At 36.5% G+C, this 18,254-nt stretch overlaps 2 protein-coding genes across 2 annotated transcripts in view; one reads left to right on the forward strand and one right to left on the reverse strand.

Moving 5' to 3' along the window:
• The window catches only part of LOC114662093 (monocarboxylate transporter 8-like), a 1,225,996-nt gene that overhangs the window by 960,911 nt on the left and 246,831 nt on the right, over positions 1-18,254 (forward strand). The window lies entirely within an intron of this gene.
• LOC114663066 (actin-binding protein WASF3-like) overlaps positions 1-18,254 on the reverse strand; it is a 129,086-nt gene that overhangs the window by 52,184 nt on the left and 58,648 nt on the right. The window contains exons 4-6 of the mRNA XM_051934390.1: positions 15,407-15,560; positions 13,752-13,869; positions 5,528-5,703 (exon numbers count right to left, since the gene is read on the reverse strand). Of these exons, the coding sequence (XP_051790350.1) occupies positions 5,528-5,703; positions 13,752-13,869; positions 15,407-15,560 (448 nt within the window). The remainder of the gene's footprint in view (positions 1-5,527; positions 5,704-13,751; positions 13,870-15,406; positions 15,561-18,254) is intronic.

The raw sequence follows: 18,254 nt of genomic DNA on the forward strand, positions 1-18,254 counted from the left end.
GGAAAATGGAAAATATTATCTCGTTTTATGAAAAGGGTGACTGGGAATACCCAAGTAACATTAGGCCACGTGTATCACAGGAATATTAATGGAAAGAATTTTTAAGGAAAAGATTGAGCAACACATAACATGAACAGGAGTATTGGGTTCTGAAGAGTGAGGTCATGTTTTATCAACATGCTAGAATTCCATGAGGTGGCAACAAAAGGATATGATAAAAGTGGAGCAAATTATATTATTTATCTTGACTTTCAGAAAGCATTTGATAGTGCCACATGAGAGGTTGAGCATCAAATTAAAAGAAGTGGGATTTCAGGGTGTTGTTTGTTGGTGGGTGCAAAATTGGCTCAGACACAGGAAGCAGAGGGTTTTGGATGCAAGGAATCAAAATTGGCAGAGGTTAAGTGTGGTGTTGCACAAGGGTCAGTGGTAGGGCTGCTGGTATTTTTAATATATATTGTGGTAATGACAGCATGCAAATTGTGTGAGGAAATTATGGGATGCCAATCGGGTCATCCTGTTTATTGTCTGGAGACAGTAAAATCAAGCAAAGAACAAAAAAAAAAAGATGCTTGCAAGCGTTATTCCTTCTGCAGAAGGTTTAGAAGAACAAAAGTAAAGTTCTATTGCATTTAGTTGAGTATCATTTTGCTCTGGCCAGGTTTTATGGCTACTGTACCAGAAGGGGCAGGGTTAAGTGGCTTCCTCTGATGGCTTCTCAGTGCTGCGGGGAGAGAAAGAGACAACACCCCCTCTTGTCCTGGTGGGTTACTACATACATCAGCTGGGCTTGTGAGTAAGTCCTCCAACGTGCATGTATGACAATATATATGATTTGGACAGGAATATAAATAACAAGCTGGTTATGACTGCAGATGATACCAAATTAGGTGGATTGGCACATAATATGGAATCCAATGAATCATTACAGAGGGACTTGGCAGCTTACAGGATTGGGCATATTTGTGACAGATGAAACTTAATGTAAGTAAATGTAAAGTATAACATGTAGAAAGTAAAAATGTTAGGTTTGAATACACAATGGGAGGTCTGAAAATCAAAAGTACACCTTATTAGAAGAACTTAGGAGTCGTAGTGGATTTGACACTGTCAACTGCCAGACAGTGCTCAGAAGCCATTAAGAAGGCTAACAAAATGGTAGGTTATACAGCATGATGTGTAGAGCACAAGTCCAAGGAGGTTATGCTCAAGCTTTATAATGTACTGGAGTGAGGCTTCATCTAGAGTTCTGTGTGCAGTTTTGGTCTCCAGACTACATAAAGGACATAGAAGTGCTAGAAAAAGTCCAGAGAAGAGCAACTAGGCTGATTCCAGGGCTAAAGGGGTTGAATTATGAGGAAAGATTAAAAGAACTGAGCCCTTTCAGTTTAAGCAAAAGAAGATTATGAGGAGACATGATTAAAGTGTTTAAAATTATGAAGGGAATTAGTACATTGGAATGAGACTGATATTTTAAAATGAGTTCATCATGAACACGGGGACACAGTTGGAAACTTGTTAAGGTTAAATTTTGTACAAACATTTGGAAGTTTTTCTTCTCATAGAGAACCACAGGTATAAGGAATAAGTTACCAAGTAGTGTGGTAGACAGTCAAGTCAAGTTGGGGAGCATGCACTGGTACAGTGCATTGCTGCATCCACTACACAATGAAACAACTCGGGATCCCGGTTTGCAACCCCCCAGAAAGACACGCGGTCCAGTCCCACCCTCCAGAAATGACCCTAAATGATCAGCCAGGTGTTACGTGGGTGACCCCTTGGTCTGGTCCAGCCACTCGGGTCCCCAACAATGAGGATCTTATGAGCTGGGTCACCCTCGGGGAAGCGCGCCACATGGCCGTAGTGCTGTAACTGGCGCTCCCTCACAATGCAGGTAATGTGCCTCATTCAGAACTCCATGAGCAACCACTCATTCGACACAAAGTCAAACCAACGGTACCCAAGGATTTTCCAGAGAGACACAGTACCAAAGGAGTCCAGTCTTCATCTCAGGTCACTGGTTAGCGTCCATGTCTCGCAACCATATAGCAAGACAGGAAGCACCAGGACTCTAAAGACTTGGACCTTCGTCCTTTTGCAGAGATATCGGGAGCGCTACAAACCCCTTGTCCAGCGACATCATGACTCACCATGCTCTTCAATCCATCTAACTGACTTCATAGGAGAGTTAACCACTCTTCCTATGGTAGACAATAGGACTTTATGTATTTTTAAAACTAGACTTGACGTTTTTTTAGAAGAATTAAGTGGATAGGACTGACAAGCTTTGTTGGACTGAATGGCCTGATCTCATCTAGATTGTTCTAATGTTATAGTATTTTAATGATGTACGGGATAAAGAGAAATTGCAGAGCTAGGCAGAGTTAGGAGAGACTGCATGCAGTGGAGAGGTAGGGGAGGCAGATTCAGGAGTCCTGAGAATCCACCTGTTGGAAGATGAATTACAACGGATTGGACAAAAGTGTGCTGATGCATAATATAGTGTCACTTACAATCATCATGAGTGCATTTGGACAGAGGTCAAGACAAGTTGAGTTGCAAGTAGTCCCAGTGCCTGTGTGCCTATTGATTATTTTGGATGCATTTCATTTCCCATGTTTTCTTAAGCTCTCCAAAGTTAGACCTTATAAATCAACAGATGCAGGTATAATGTATTTCCCTGTCCCATTCTGGTGCTATAGTCAGAAAGTATAAAGCAGAGAATCACCAGGAGAATTGGAGTCCAAATCAGAAATGAACAGGGATTTTAACAATATTAAAAACACAGATTAATAAAGAAAAAAACAGAAGCAGGCATAATAATGCTGTTGACTGTGACACTCTGAGGTCACTGTATTGTGCAGTGGTGCAATGCCAACATGCAATGCCCAAGAGGAGAAAGAAGCCAAATGTTACAGCCCTTTAGTAATATTGTAAGAGATCAACAGGGACATCGGAACAGGGATAAAAGAAACACAAAAATAAAGGAAAAAGCCTAAACCTACTAACTACAAAGAAATATCCTGATCATAAATATAAGCTGACAAATCCAACAAAAGACATTTACAATGGCAGAGAGACATAAAGCAAAGGCCAGCTGGAGATCATAAACAATAGACTAAGCAGAGAAGTTATGGGGATAAGAAGATGGAAGCAGTGATTGTTTACAAAACGCTCCTGCAGCTTGAAAATTGTAAAAGTCTTGGATCATTGTAAATCACATTTCCATATGCATGAAAAGCTTGAGTCAAGTTGAATACAAAAGAAATGGCTTTTGAATTTGATTTCTAGAATTGCTTTTAGGCTTGACAACATTTTGCCTTTGATTTTGTGTTGTTTGGATGTTTCTTCTCTCAATCCTATTACGTAAAAATCTGTTTCAGTTCTTTCTGTGGCAAAATACTCTCTAGATTACAGATATAACTGCTTATCTCACTTGAGCCATCGATGGGCTACAATCAGGAAGCAGATTAATTTGCTTGCCGTCAAAAACAAATTAGGGATTGAGTAGTGTTTTACAATCAGCGAGAGTAACAAACCTCATTATCAGAGGCACTGGGCATAAATTCTTTTTGGGATACTATACTCTACGACATCTTTCAGTCACACCAACAAATTGCACAGGATAGGGAAAATTGCTAGGAGAATCTTTTTTGAATATTCGTATGTGTTAGATTAATTGCTAACTCTAAATTGGTCCAAATAGAGTGTTAGTGTGGGTGTGTGTATGACTGGGCTCTGAGATAAACTGATGACCTATCCAGTTGCTGCCAGGAAAGGTTTTCAGCCACCTGTGAGACTGAATTGGATAAAGATATTTAAAGATGTTAGATAAGCTGTAATGCCAATAAATGTAACTGAATTAAATAAACAGGTTAATTCTACTGTAAATTTGCCGTTAATCTTAAACACTTTCTATATTGCATTAATATCCAAAGTCATTCTAGACCTTCTTAGAGGTAAAAAGAAAGAAGTTTCTCAGTGCAGTCACTTTTGACATACTACCATATGCGCTGTCACAATCAGGCCAGTTAAAGAGTAAAACAAAAATATTTTATTTTTTCTTTTAAGTTTACCGAATTGCTAATATTTCAGTGAGTGACAAAGATAAAATACCTAAGGGCATAACATATACATGTGTTTGGAGTATCTCTCATTTATGAAGGGAGCAATCAAAACCTAATGAAGGTGAACATTTCGGAGCATTTTTCCACTCAGCCAACTTTATAGCCCTGTACAAACAATTAGCTGAAAAGGCACATATAATGTCAGCTGGCATGTAATCTTACATTAGTTCAGGGTTCAAAGAATGCCACCATTTAATGAGATTTTAGAGGTATCTTAATGCAGTTAGCATGTTACTATTTGAACCTCAAATTCCTGACATGGTCCCTATGGCTATGTTCACCTCACCATAAAAGCAGCCTATTGTTTATTTTGAACCTAATTTGTGTATATGCTGTTTTGTACCTTAGGTATACCATGTCCCCTCATTTTATCCGCTGTGTTACAACATTAATATATGAAATGATATCCTCAACCCTTGCCACTAACCGAAAAAGAGGATTTCTTCTTCTCTCATGATTTCTCACAGTCATTCACATTTGGATATCTGTTGATGGTGAGAAGAGCTTTCTGCATCCTGTCTACCCGAATATTCTGTAATCACTCTTGCTAGGATAAAGCAATCTGAATGGAACAACATGAAATGTGCTCTTCCAGTATATGGAGCTTCAAACAAGCCGGGATGCCACTGCGTCAGAACGATGAGGTAGGTGCCGGACAGCCGTTGCAATGTTTAACCTCTGTTTGCAACTTTTGGGCGCATACCACCCATACACCTTCACACAGTCACTCGACTTCTCATCAGGATGGTGGTGTACAGAATTGAGCAGCGTGTCTTCATAGTGCGAACCTATTGGGTCACCAATTCGTTTAAGCAATGTCAGAATCAACTGGATGATCGTAAGATAACGGAGGTTACTTCCAGCAAGATGGAGCAACGTGTCACAAATCAGCAAGGAGCATGGCAGAAACTGAGTGGTTCTTCAGCAACAGGGTAATTTTAAAGAGGCTTTGGCCACCATGGTTGTCCGATCTGACACCACCAGACTTCTTCCTTTGGGGTATGTTCAAAGGAAAAGTCTATCGGAACTAGCCTCGCACCATGGAAGATTTGAAGGAAAACGTCCAACGTGAAATTGCTGCTGTTCCCCCCAAGACGCTTGCTGATACGTTCAGGAACATGGAGCACTGCATCAAAATGTGTCTGGCAGAAAACAGAAATCACTTCCAGCATCACATGTAATGCAATCGATTACACATACATCAAGGAATATAGCATATTTTTTTGGTTCAGATTGCTTCATCCTAACGGGAGTTACAGAATACAGAGTATTTGGGGCCTCTTTTGAGTGAATCTCCCTGTATAACTCATTTTCCACATAACAGTGAAAAAAGTAAATAAAATCTTAAATAATCAGCATAGGGTATTATTACTAGTAAAATGAATATACTGTTGAAATACCTGTTATCTGGAGAAAGAGAACCTTCAGAAGACACAGCATGATAGGGTGATGGAGAGAAACGATTATCTGGACGAAATTCTTTGTCATATGCCATCATATTCCACTCCTGACGACGATTTCTTGCTTTTCTCACTTTCTTCACTTCCCGTGTGGGGTCTTCTACAAGTTTCTGTTCCTATGAAGCACATTGAAAGTTGAATGATTAGTTTTCATTGAAAATGATTGCTAAGTATCAAGGGTTGATAATTAAATTTTTACTTAATGTACCACAGTGTGTCCTGGTCAAATGATGTGACTATGGCAGACATTCAGAGATTTTCAGAATAAAAGGAGAAAAGTCATGTTAAATAAAATACAGCACCTTAGCATATTTTTTGAGAAAAGATCTCCATTTTGTATGAGTGGATTCTTACTGTGGCAGCAAAATGGTGTCTAAATCTTTAAGAAAACTATTTTGGGATTAGAGATACAATAATACTGCTTTATGAGAAAAAGACTTTTAGTCTGTTCACTGATCTCAGATGGTAAATGCATCAATTTATAATGACCACGTCACAAGGTAATTGATTGTGTTGTATACTCTTTTACTTAATCATGATCAATAAATAATGTTAAAATTAACAATAACCTGAAAATCAGAGTTAGGAATTATAATAGGTATGTAGCCTTTACTTCATAAAAACAAAAAATTTAACTGTTTATTAAACAGAGTAAATAGGTATAATTTTAATGGATGTCAAATTATCCAGTGAGACTTTGTATTTTGTTACATACAGTGAACAAAAATAGAAAATATTAAGTTATTATCCATCCATCCATTATCCAACCCGCTATATCCTATATTAAGTTATTATCAATGCTATAATCTAAACGGTTATAAGATGTACAATAAATATAATGGTGTAAAAATCATACAACCGCCCATTCGTTTACAGAATCAAGAGAATACCCCTTTCAAAAGTTTACACAAAGTGTTATTTATTGGCTAAATACTAGTTATACTGTACTACACTGGCTATGCTGTAGGCCGGAATATTAAAGCATTCTGAATTACACAGGCACAGTTGTTAGAAATGCTGCTTTATGTGTGTATAGGTTTTTCCAGGTACTTCCGTCTTCCACACATTTCCCAAAGACAAAACTTCAAATTGGCCACCCATATGTGTTGTGAGACATGGGTCCGAACACCACCAGACAGACACCAACACTTTATAAAACACACATTTATTTTCATAAATAAAGTCCCCACAACACACAGTGCTCCCGTACCAATCACCCTTAACAGGGGCTCTCCCAATGTTCTCTTTTGGCCGCCTTTCCTCTTCTCACTGGAGCTTTGTCCTGCTCCCACTCCCGACTCTAGCTCCCTGATTGGAGTGAGGCGGCCCCTTTTATTTCCACCCGGATGTGCTCCAGATGTCTGATGATGCTCCTCCGGCACCACTTCCGCCACACCAGGAAGCACTCCGGGACGTTGCTGAAAAGTCCTTCCTCCACCTTCCCAGTTGTGGCGGAAGTGCAGGTTTCTTGGGCTCCACGATGCTCGGGGCACCCCCTGACGGTGGCCAAGGTCCCTTTAGGTTTGAACCTCCTGGCTCGGTCCCCATAGTCTCCTCCATATCCAGGGCGGTTGCCCCCTTGTGGCCTGGGGGACGTGCACAATGCCTCCCGGTCCTTCTAGGCATCCCGACTGGGTCTGGCCCCTAGCCTCCTGTGACAGTGTGTATGATGCATTTTATTGGTACCCCATTCACAGTGACAAGACCAGGATTCAAACCCACGATTCTGAATCTATATGACATCAATACAACCCCTGTACCACCATGCCATGGAATTTAAATATCCTTTCACAGTATATTTTCTTGTCAAAGTTGACTTTTCTGGATATTTCTTCACCTACTTTTTCACTTCCATGCTGGTGTCTTATGAAACCTATATGCTCTGATGATGGAAACTTTCGCTTTCATTATTATGGAAAAAGTCTGCGTTGTGTTATACTGTAAATTGGATTACTTGCTTTATATCTCTCTTATTATAAAAGAAAATCTTGAGACAAGACTATTGCCAAGAAAGTCCCACCCTCCTCTCAACCATTTTCAACCACGCCCACGGTTCTCTCACCTCTCATTCGTGTGAACGCTTTCATCAGACACAGTTCCTGCACTCTCAGCTCTTATAAATTTTTATGTTTTCCTCACTTTAAGTTCCCAATAAAAGAGGACTTATTATGTTCAGATCTTATTGAAGAATTTCATCCCAAAGGGTTATCAACAGAAGAAATGAGCACACGGGCAATCCTAACACCAAGAAACTATAAAGTCAAACGAATTAACGTGAAAATTGTCGATCATTTACACGGCAAATTAGTTAAATGTGTATCAATAGACAATGCTGAAACAGTGCGGAAGATGAAAACATCAACTTACAATATCCCGTAGAATATCTACAACCGTTAACACTGTCCGGTCTTATACCTGCCGAATTACTGTTGAAAGAAGGTTGTATTGTAATGTTATTGCATATTTATGTTTGAGTGAATGGTTATGCAATAGGACAAGATTAGTTGTATTCAAAATTGTTCAAACAATTCTGACATGTAAAATTTTAACAGGCAACAAGAAAGTTAATGTAGTACATCTTCCACGAATAACATTAGACACCAAAGGAGATCTTGATATGCCATTCGTATTAAAACGTTTACAGTTTCCCATTAGAATAGCTTTTGCTATGACAATTAACAAATCACAGGGACAAACATTCGAAAAAGTCGGTTTATTTATTAGAGAGAAAGAAATGACATTCACTCACGGGCAGTTATACATTGCGTTGTCACGATGTAAGTCCGAAATCAAAATTCAATGCGATATTGACGAAAAGTTAATTCAAAAAATTGTTTTTACTGATGTTTTACAGTAAAAATGTAAGTTTAAAAAGTATTTGCGTGTTAATTTCAAAGCCAAACAGAACGAAAACGTATGATGCAACAAATACCATTAACGCAACGTGGAACATAATTTTCTTTAAATATATTACGTTTTTATTTTTTTTTACTATGGCTAATTACTTGCTGTAATATAAAATAGTTAGTTCTATTATGCATATGTAACAATTCCCACAAAAATAACAATCTGTTTAAATTGTACACCCGCTTCCCCATACGCGAGCGGCAGATCCGTGAAGAGGCTAGTGTGTAGCGCCTGCCTGGGGATTGGTGAGTGAAGCAAGCAGGGGGCAGAGCCCCCTAGTACTATAAAATTTTTAAAAATGTAATGAAAACAATAATGCAATTTATTACATAAACATTTTTTAGATGATTATTATGTTTTATTAAAAAGCACATTACATGGAGAAGTGAAGGCTCATGTTAAACATCTTGGTTGCTGGTCATGAAATCAGCAGCAAAGCATCATCATGATGTCACATCCTGATGCTACAAAAGATGCCAGTGCCTACCTCTTCCTGGCATATATTTGGCAAGAGTACTATTCTGATTTTCTAGTTTATTTTGGATTTTTGCTTTGTCTTTGCTTACTAGTTACTGGATTTATAGATCAGACCTGTTAGCTTTTGGTTTTCATTTTAGGCAATTTCTGCATTTCTTTTTGCCTGTTTCCTTGTTTGACCACTTTCTGCATAAAAAAAAATTCTTAATTTGCCTGTCATTGCCTATCACTACCTGTCACTGCTTAGAGACTGCCCCTAGTCCTATAAAGGCTGGGTAAATGTGCAGTCCCTTGTGTTTCATACAGTTCTTTAGGATTTGGTATTGGGACTTGTTTGTTACTAAGCTTCCTATTTCAGGCAACAATGTCTTCTTTGTTTTATTTGTTTCAGAGCATTTTTGTAAAGATTTTTAAGATTTTTTAAAGATTCTTCATTTGCCTCTTTTGCTTCAAGCCAAAGGTTGACAGATCCTTCCTCTTGTGGTGCTATGTGTTATAGTTTTTGTGAGATTTATCTATATAGGCCAGTTTCCCATTCTGAAGGCCTGCTCCCCAGCTACCTTAAGAGGACTCACTGGGATTTCCTTAAGAGGTACTCCTCGATTCATGACAACTACACGTAAAATGCATTTTCTGGTTACGACGTACAATTTTGTCTTGAAAATTCAGTTTTCGGTTTCTCAGTTTTGTTAGGCTTTCACATTTTTCAGACCCTTGCTTGTTCTGACCATGGCTTCTTACTACTTTAATCACCTCCTGTTTGAATTGTGCTCACAATAATCCTCTGACCCCTTCATGAGTCCGTAAATCTGTTGATGAGAGATTCACTCTTAAATTTTAATAATGTTGTTCTCAGAGACAAAATATCAAAGTATTTTCTTTTTATTTTCCAGCAGAGGACTTTTACTAAGTACTTTTAATCAAAATCTAACATTCTGTATTCCCAATTTAGTGATTCTGAGGTTATACAATATGCAGTAAGGGTGCACAATTTCCACAAAATTAATAACTGATGATTATTGCCCTTGCTATTATAAATAATAATATTAATTTAAATTAATAACACCACAGTGAAATATATACAGTATTTTGTGTTGCCAACTGCATAAACTATACTAATACACTGTAGTGTGTTTGATCCTCCATTTAGTAGGGAACCACCTAAAAATCATTATTAAAGTGAAATTGACAAATCCTGGATTAGTTGAAAATGCAAATTTTTTGTTTGTAAACTATTGTTTCTTATTAATTTTTATAGAGGCCCAGATGTATTTTTATGGCTGTAGAGTTTTGAGCTCAAATCACAACTAGGGCAGTGCCTCTGTTGAGTTTATATATTTTTGTTAGTTGTTAGCAAGCCTTCAAAAACAAACAGAAATAGGGCTAGCAAGACAGCTGTCTCATAAAATAAGAGATCAAGCATCTAGACCCAAGGATTATTCAGCATTTAATGCATAGTCAATGGAGATCACAAGAAAACTTTGAGAAATACGCATGCAGTCCTTTGAAACTTATTGTCCATTAGTTGTCCAAGTTATTGTTAAGGAGATGTTCAATAGAACATCTTGTGTTCTGTGCTGTTAGACTATATAACCTGCAATTGCTTTAAAAATCTAACTTCACAACTGTATCCAAAGGTAAAAATAAATCATCATCTGGGCCTCTTTATTTAGACTGAGATACCTACAACCTGGGTCAGGATAAGTAATAAAATAAATGGAGGGATGAATGAATGGATAAGTTACTTTTAAGAACTTGGCTAGGGACTCTCATTCTTTGAGCATCCTGATGTCATGCAAATGACTGAGCTTCCTAAGCGTTATTTTTGGTGGCATGGCATGCTAAATGACATTAAAGACTATGTTTCTGTGACACTTTTCCAGAGCCCCTCAAGGATTTTTCTTGTGTTTGCTTCAACCCATTTTGCTCCCCCAATAGTTACTGATCTGCTTGCTTCCGAGGGGTTTATCACACTAGTCATCGTGGACAACTTTCTTAAAAGTTTTCATTTTTTCTTGCTTAAAAAATTACACACCTCCAAGGAATCAGCCAGTGTTTTATCCAAGAAATACTCAAATTACATGGTTTTCCAAGGTTTATTATTTTGGATGGGGGCACCCAGTCTATTTGTCTTTTTTGGTGTTTTTTTTGTTCGTTTGTGTTTTGCACTTGTTACTATTTAGAGTGTTTTGAGCTTATTTGATATCGACAATGGCTTCAAGCAGTTACATATGATGTCATTGCAGTGACCCTATTTAAACTGGTGCTGTCGTGGGTGTCCAACATTAAAGATATTATCGCAAATCTTTGTGGAGCCTATTAGATCAAAAATGTATTCAGAATCAGTTTTTGGCATGTTTTTGGGTTAAGATTACGGCATTAGATATTGGGCTTTGCCATAATGGTTTATTTTGTTTTTCTGGGTTTAAGTATTAATGACTACAATTTTCATCTTTATTGCCTGGTTCTTTTAATTTTCCTGCTCCACTGACAGACTGAGAAGATCGTTCCTCCCCCAGAGTATGCGACTCTTCAATTCCATTATACAAAGTTGTTGTCTGTTTTTACCTGCATTGTTATCAATCTTTAATTTAATATTGTTTTTTGTATCAGTATGCTGCTGCTGGAGTATGTGAATTTCCCCCTGGGATTAATAAAGTATCTATCTATCTATCTATCTATCTATCTATCTATCTATCTATCTATCTATCTATCTATCTATCTATCTATCTATCTATCTATCTATCTATCTATCTATCTATCTATCTATCTATCTATCTATCTATCTATCTATCTATCTATCTATCTATCTATCTATCTATCTATCTAAATTTATAGCTGACATTAACTTTCTTGGCAGAACATCCATCCATCCATCCATTATCCAACCCGCTGAATCCGAACACAGGGTCACGGGGGTCTGCTGGAGCCAATCCCAGCCAACATCAGCAGTCATATCTTTGGCAATTTGATGTCACAGCATGAGCAGGATTTACAATGCTGATGCAAAAGTTCTGATTTCAAAGATTTTTTAAATTTGTGGGAAAAGTGTATCACAATTTCAGCTATTCAGAAATCACTTTATGGAATCAGTATGTTGCATGTTTGGTGTTGACAAGTTTGAGTTTTGTATTGGTCTTTGCTATTTTAGTTATTACAGCTTTTTGAAGAAGATCTGTGCTTCTTATCAACTGGCCATAGTTAATTAATTAATTAATGGACAGATATTGTTGGTTTCCCTTTATATTTAATCAGCATCTACCTTGATCTTTGTGTGTTTTAACAAATCTGCATTTATATGTGTACCAGTTCTGTATTTAGTAATCAGTATAATCTAATTGTGTTTTAACTGAGTATTGTTCACAACACTCTGTGTCTGCATCCAGTGAGGAGCACCATACAAAAATAGGTTGTATTGTATTATATTGTATTGTTTACTGACAAATGATTCATTCCTTCTAATCTCCTGGTCCTTTTCTAATTATTCTGCAAGCTTCTCCTTCTCAGCAGAACAGATAGCTGACAAGATGCATAAGAGTCCTGGCCCCTTACACAGGAAAAAAAAAATCAACTAAACAGCTGTTCTGGATTCAGAATTTGACAGGAAGAGTTGGCAGGATGGTAATTAAGGATGCCTCAGAATACCAAACTTTGGAGGGGAGTCTGACAATGGCATTCCAATTTTACTAGCAGACAAAAAGTCAACTGAACCTAACTTATGGATCTAATAGCTGTTGCTCCAATTTATTTATATAAACTAAGTATAATTATCAATAGCAAAAAATAAACAAAATTAATATCTTACTAAGTTGGTCAGTTTATTTTAAACTCACTTAATCCAGTTTGCATGTTACAGGGGTCCGTGACCTATCCTGCAGAGCTATGAACAAGACAGGAAATGCCATGACCAAGATAGAGACCAGACACAAGAGCACACAAGGTAATAGTTGATGTTAAAGGGTAAGGAGATGAATGTGTGTAACAGAAAAGTCAAAATAACAGTCAAAGTTGAAATCACGAAGTCACAATTATATTGAAAAATAATGTAAATGTTAAAATAATTCCAAAATGTCTCTCACTTCTCTAATCAACAGTTGAAGTTCACAAGAGGAGGCCAGTACTACGGCTCCACCATTCTTTATACTGTGGATATTTGTGCTGCATTGGCAATGATCATGTGACTAGCAACTGCCGTTGTTCAACAGCCAGTGTTCAAATCTCAACAAAGAATGGCAATTAATGAGGTGAAAAAATATCATTAGTTTTTAAAAAATAGAATCGAATAATAAAAGAATGGCAAAAAATAATGTATAAGTCCTCAAACAGAATATGTAAGGAAGCAGCCCTAATCAAGGGGCAAGTTTATTAAATAGCAAGGCAAAGGATAATTGCCATTTTCACATTTTTTTGTATATTACATACCCAAATTCCTCTAGGTACAATTATTTCAAGGTTCACTTATGAGTCATTATATTCATACTTTTGTTCCAAAACAGATGTCAAGAGTCATTAACCTCAAAAACCTAGGTTAACTATAATTACTTTATTGTGTTTATTATAGTTAAAACTATTGGAAAATTGTAGAGCAAAGAACTGAATTTTTGTGGTCTTTGCTTCATATTTCCCTTATACAGTGTGGACTGATGTGTTTGTATATCATCATTTGATAGAAGTATTCTACTCTAAAAAAATGACACAACGATGTTATCACTAATCAGCAAAAAAATAATTATGGGGGTCGATTTTCTTCCAAAAAGCAAAAAATGTGCAGTAGCAATACCTTTTGTCTCCGTTTTTCTTTTCTCTTATCCTCAGTAGCCTGTAGCATTTTTTCCTTCCACAAGTTGAAGAAATAAGAAGGATCAGTGTAAAATTTCAGTCCGTCTTTCTTGTCGTCTCTGTTAAAGAAAAGTAAGGTCTTTTTATGTGATCTTTAAATAACTGACTTCATGCTGTATATTGAACTAGACTTTTACTAAAATTTCAACAATTGGAGGACGCTAATTCTGTATGCTATGTTAATCAAATCTATATTAACCTTACATAAGAACAATTTAGAAACAAATCTGTAAAAAGTATGCCATAAATTCTATCTCAGAAGTAAAACAATCATCTATATGAGCACCCAATTTGCTGCAGGCATACATAACCAAATTTTGTTTTGCTGCTTTGGGTGATTTTCTTTCAATTTTTAGTGTGCATGAACTGTTAGGAAACATTCCATGAGCACCTACTCATGGAAAATGTCTACCTTGATGTTACACATCTATCCACTCCACCATGACCATCACTAATCCCTGGAATGAATGTGTCACCTTCAAGCAAACTAAACAACAAAAGAAACCCCATATAAATACACAAATAAACAAATACAAAATACACAAAAATCATTTTAAAATGTCTTTAATGAGCTGTAAGACTTTTATTTGTTTGAACAATGTCCTGGGCTATTTATCATGTGGCTAATGGTAAATTAAATTATTATTTAATAATAATAATTCATTACATTTATATAGCACTTTTCAAGATACTCAAAGGACTTTACACAGTGAGTGGGGAGTCACTTCAACCACCACTAATATGTAGCATCCACCCGGAAGATGTGACGATAGCCATTTTGCACCAGTACATTCACCATAGATTAACTGTTAGGTGGTAAAGGGGTGAGAGACAGTTAGCCAATCAGAGATCGGGATGATTAGGGGACCATAATGACCGTTCTGTAGTGGACAGTTTAGCCAGGACATTGTCATACTAGTAGGGTGGTGATTTGAATGGTTTCTGCATAGTTGTGCTGCACTATAATAAATGATCTGGTTCTACTTTTCCCTTTTTTGTTTTGCTTATTGAGTAGTTATGGTCAGAAACAACATCTAGGAGATGGGTCTTCTCAGAATTTCACTATTTTGGATATATGTATTTCTAAAACCTCCATTTCAGTTTTCTATTTTGAATTAATTTCTTATTTGTATTTTCAGTTTTACTATTTGCTATGTTGCTCATTGATGACATAATTGGATGTGCCACAATATGCACAGTCACAAGCATTACTGCCATGCAGGTTCATACTCTGGCTGAGACCCCAGTCAAGATAGGACACATATATAGACTCAGGATGTTTGACCAAATCTGAACTATCACTGACCATTTGATTTACTAGACAAACTCCATACAGACACAAGGACAGTAAACAGGCCAAGCCTCGAACTTGATTCCTGAAGTTGTGAGACACTGTATCACAGTCACAACTTTACAGCAAGTCATTAACATACAGTATTAGTGTTGCCAACTTAAGATACAATGTAATGATTGTATTTAATTACATAATATTATACTCTTCAATTAATATCCATTAAATACATATATATATTTTCATGTTCATTTTTTTTTAAATCACGATGAGAAAGACATTCAGCTAATGGGGAGTTGGCTTACCTGTATGGGGTCAGAATATTTAGTGGAGGTGGTTTGTCACAACGTTGATACATCTCCATTACAGGATTTGGAATAGAGTTCCTGGATACCACTTGCTGGTCTTGAATGGTGGAGCTCTTAAAAGCTTTGCGCATGTTAATATCTTGAAGTGAAACTGAAAATTGATGATGCAAAAAGGTTAATCGTCAAAAAAAGGAATACAAGAAATAAATCTAGAAGTAGTAGAATGGAGATGGAACATTTTATGGGACTTGATGTCACTGGTAGTTCCTGCTACTCCTATCTATTTTTTTTCTATTTAAAAAATAAAAACACTCATTTTTCAAACATGATTTCAAGTATGTTGAAAATAAGATTTCATATTTGCACGGATAACAAGGATTGTGAAGCAAGAGTCAAGAATAAATTATGTAAAATATGCCTTTCATAAATTGACACAGTTTGATGTACTGGCCAACAGACCAATGAACATAAAATTATCAATGTAATGTTTATGATTATCTTAACATCCCAGCCCCTATTAAATACAGGAGATCTTGTTACCTGGATTAAATGCAAAGTTATGAAGCCATTTGGATTTGGGAATTGAATCTTATGATATATCTACTTACAGCAGCTGTAATCTATATTATTTTTTCTTTACCATTATTACCAGTGTGTGTTTATAGTTTTCTGTTTAAAGTTACTTTGCTCCATAGTCACTTTGCTCTGTTTTGTAAATAAATTAGTTCAAGTTATCTGATGTGGGAAAAATGCAATATGATATTAATTTAGTCAGAAGTTTCATAAATATGCATTGAAGCCAGAGATGGGCAAACTCCAACCGGCTCAAGGGGGCTTGCAGGCTACTCGCAGAAATATCAAATATAGAAGACATGTGGTCCGAAAAAGATGATGCCACAGTTGGCTAGTATAAGCATAGTAAGCCGTCACGCAGTGTTATCCAAAAAATAACAAAACAAACCAAACTTTTACCATATAAATAGGGATAGCGTGCACCACTGCTATGTAGGAGGATAAGCATGAATGTGTTTAGCTCCTTGCTTGTCTTTATTTGATGTGTACATTTTTAAAGAATATGAATTTGCACATGGCTGATTTGATCAGTGATGGATTTAGTTGATAGTGACACTCCTGAAAACAGAACTTTGGGTGTGACTCCAGGTTTGAGCTCACATCAGTATAAAGTGCATTGTTTATAAATGTGAACAAAGCAAATTTTAAGGAGAAAGGTTTTCTGTTAGTGGATGAAACACAATGAACTATTCTTGTACTTGTGTTTGGTGAGATGAGAAATAAAATGCGTTTACTGCCAATGGCATTCCGACCGTGTCTTTGGGTGATTTGTATGTTTTTCAAACGCTTCATGGCCATGTCAGAAGAGGAGAGTAGTTACATCTTTCAAGATGAGCCCATTTCACTTTTAGTATAGGTTCAATTTTTGAATTTGCCTTTTCTTAATTTATCTTTTCCTCCATTCTTCAAACTTTATAATAATCTCAGTCAGCTGCAACAGGCAAAACTTTTTCAATTCCATAATTGTAAAGAACATTTTTCACATGGATGTTTGGATGTCGCCATCCTTCACCGTGAATATAAATTTCACTTTCAGGACTGTATGCACCAAAATTTTTTGCTGTTAATATGGACAATACTTCAACCCCCCGCAGCAGGAAGTAATTAAACTCCAGTGCAATTAGGAATTCAAGCTGAAGTTTACCAAAGTTTCTTTGTTTGATACCTACTGACTCTTAATTACTCAGGATTTGTTTCTAAGGCTTTGTGAGCCCTGCTGTGTGCAAGGTGTCATTATTTTATACACTTGCAAGCAGGCCTTTAATTAATGAAAATGACTGAAAGCAAGTATCAAAGCCTACTAAAAGATATAAACTTTATTTATATTCATAATGCATTAGTTGCTGTGACATCTAGTGTAAAAAACATACCAATGATTTGAGTTCAGAGCGTACAGTATCATGTCCTTGACCAGAATAATGTCATAGTGAAATCACTTTACTTTAACGTTATTCGCATTCCTAACAGCAACTATTTTTTAATGGTAATGTTTTTCATCAACAAATGTGCTAGGCTTATTGGGTTGATACAGTAGGTACATCTAGATTTTATACAGCCCACTGTTTGGGACATTATTGATAATTCAGCTTGTCATCAAAGCAATTTGCCCAACCCTAATGTAAGGCATTACTACCACCCTGTTATTGAACAATGTATACAAAATATATGCAAATACCACAACATTGATGATGTACGTGTTATTTTTTGCTACTCAAACAATACAGCTTCCTTGGCAACAAGGTAATGTAGTTATTATTATGATGAGTTTGATCCCTTAATTTAATCTTGCCCAGTGTGAATAAGTTTGGTTGTGTTCATGAATGACCCAGGTGATGGATTCTATCAAGATCTGATTCTTGACAGTGTCAGAATAGGCTCTGGTTTTCTATGATTCTTTACACCAGTATCACAAAGTGAGGGGGTCACAAATATCTATTGTGGCCGCTTTTGTAAGAGGCTGTAAACTTAACATTTTTCCTAAATTTTTGTATTTTTTGTAGTTGTGTGCATTTTTTCAGACTAAACTGGCAATAAAATGCATAAATCTCTTATACAGGATGGTATATTTGTTTCTGCAAAAATAATAATATTTATCTGAGGAGAGTATTTTGTTGGAGTTTACTAGAAATAAAAAAAAATTAGTAACAAAGTCTTATTTAAAAATGTGGGTACCTTTAATTGTGGCCAATAGCCTAGATCATTGCATTAATCATGAGAGCACTTTAAAACTGCTAACATACTGTATATCGTCACCTCAGTCTATAATAAGACC

Source organism: Erpetoichthys calabaricus, chromosome 12 (genome assembly GCF_900747795.2).
Source record: "Erpetoichthys calabaricus chromosome 12, fErpCal1.3, whole genome shotgun sequence".
Classification (NCBI taxonomy): Eukaryota; Metazoa; Chordata; class Cladistia; order Polypteriformes; family Polypteridae; genus Erpetoichthys; species Erpetoichthys calabaricus.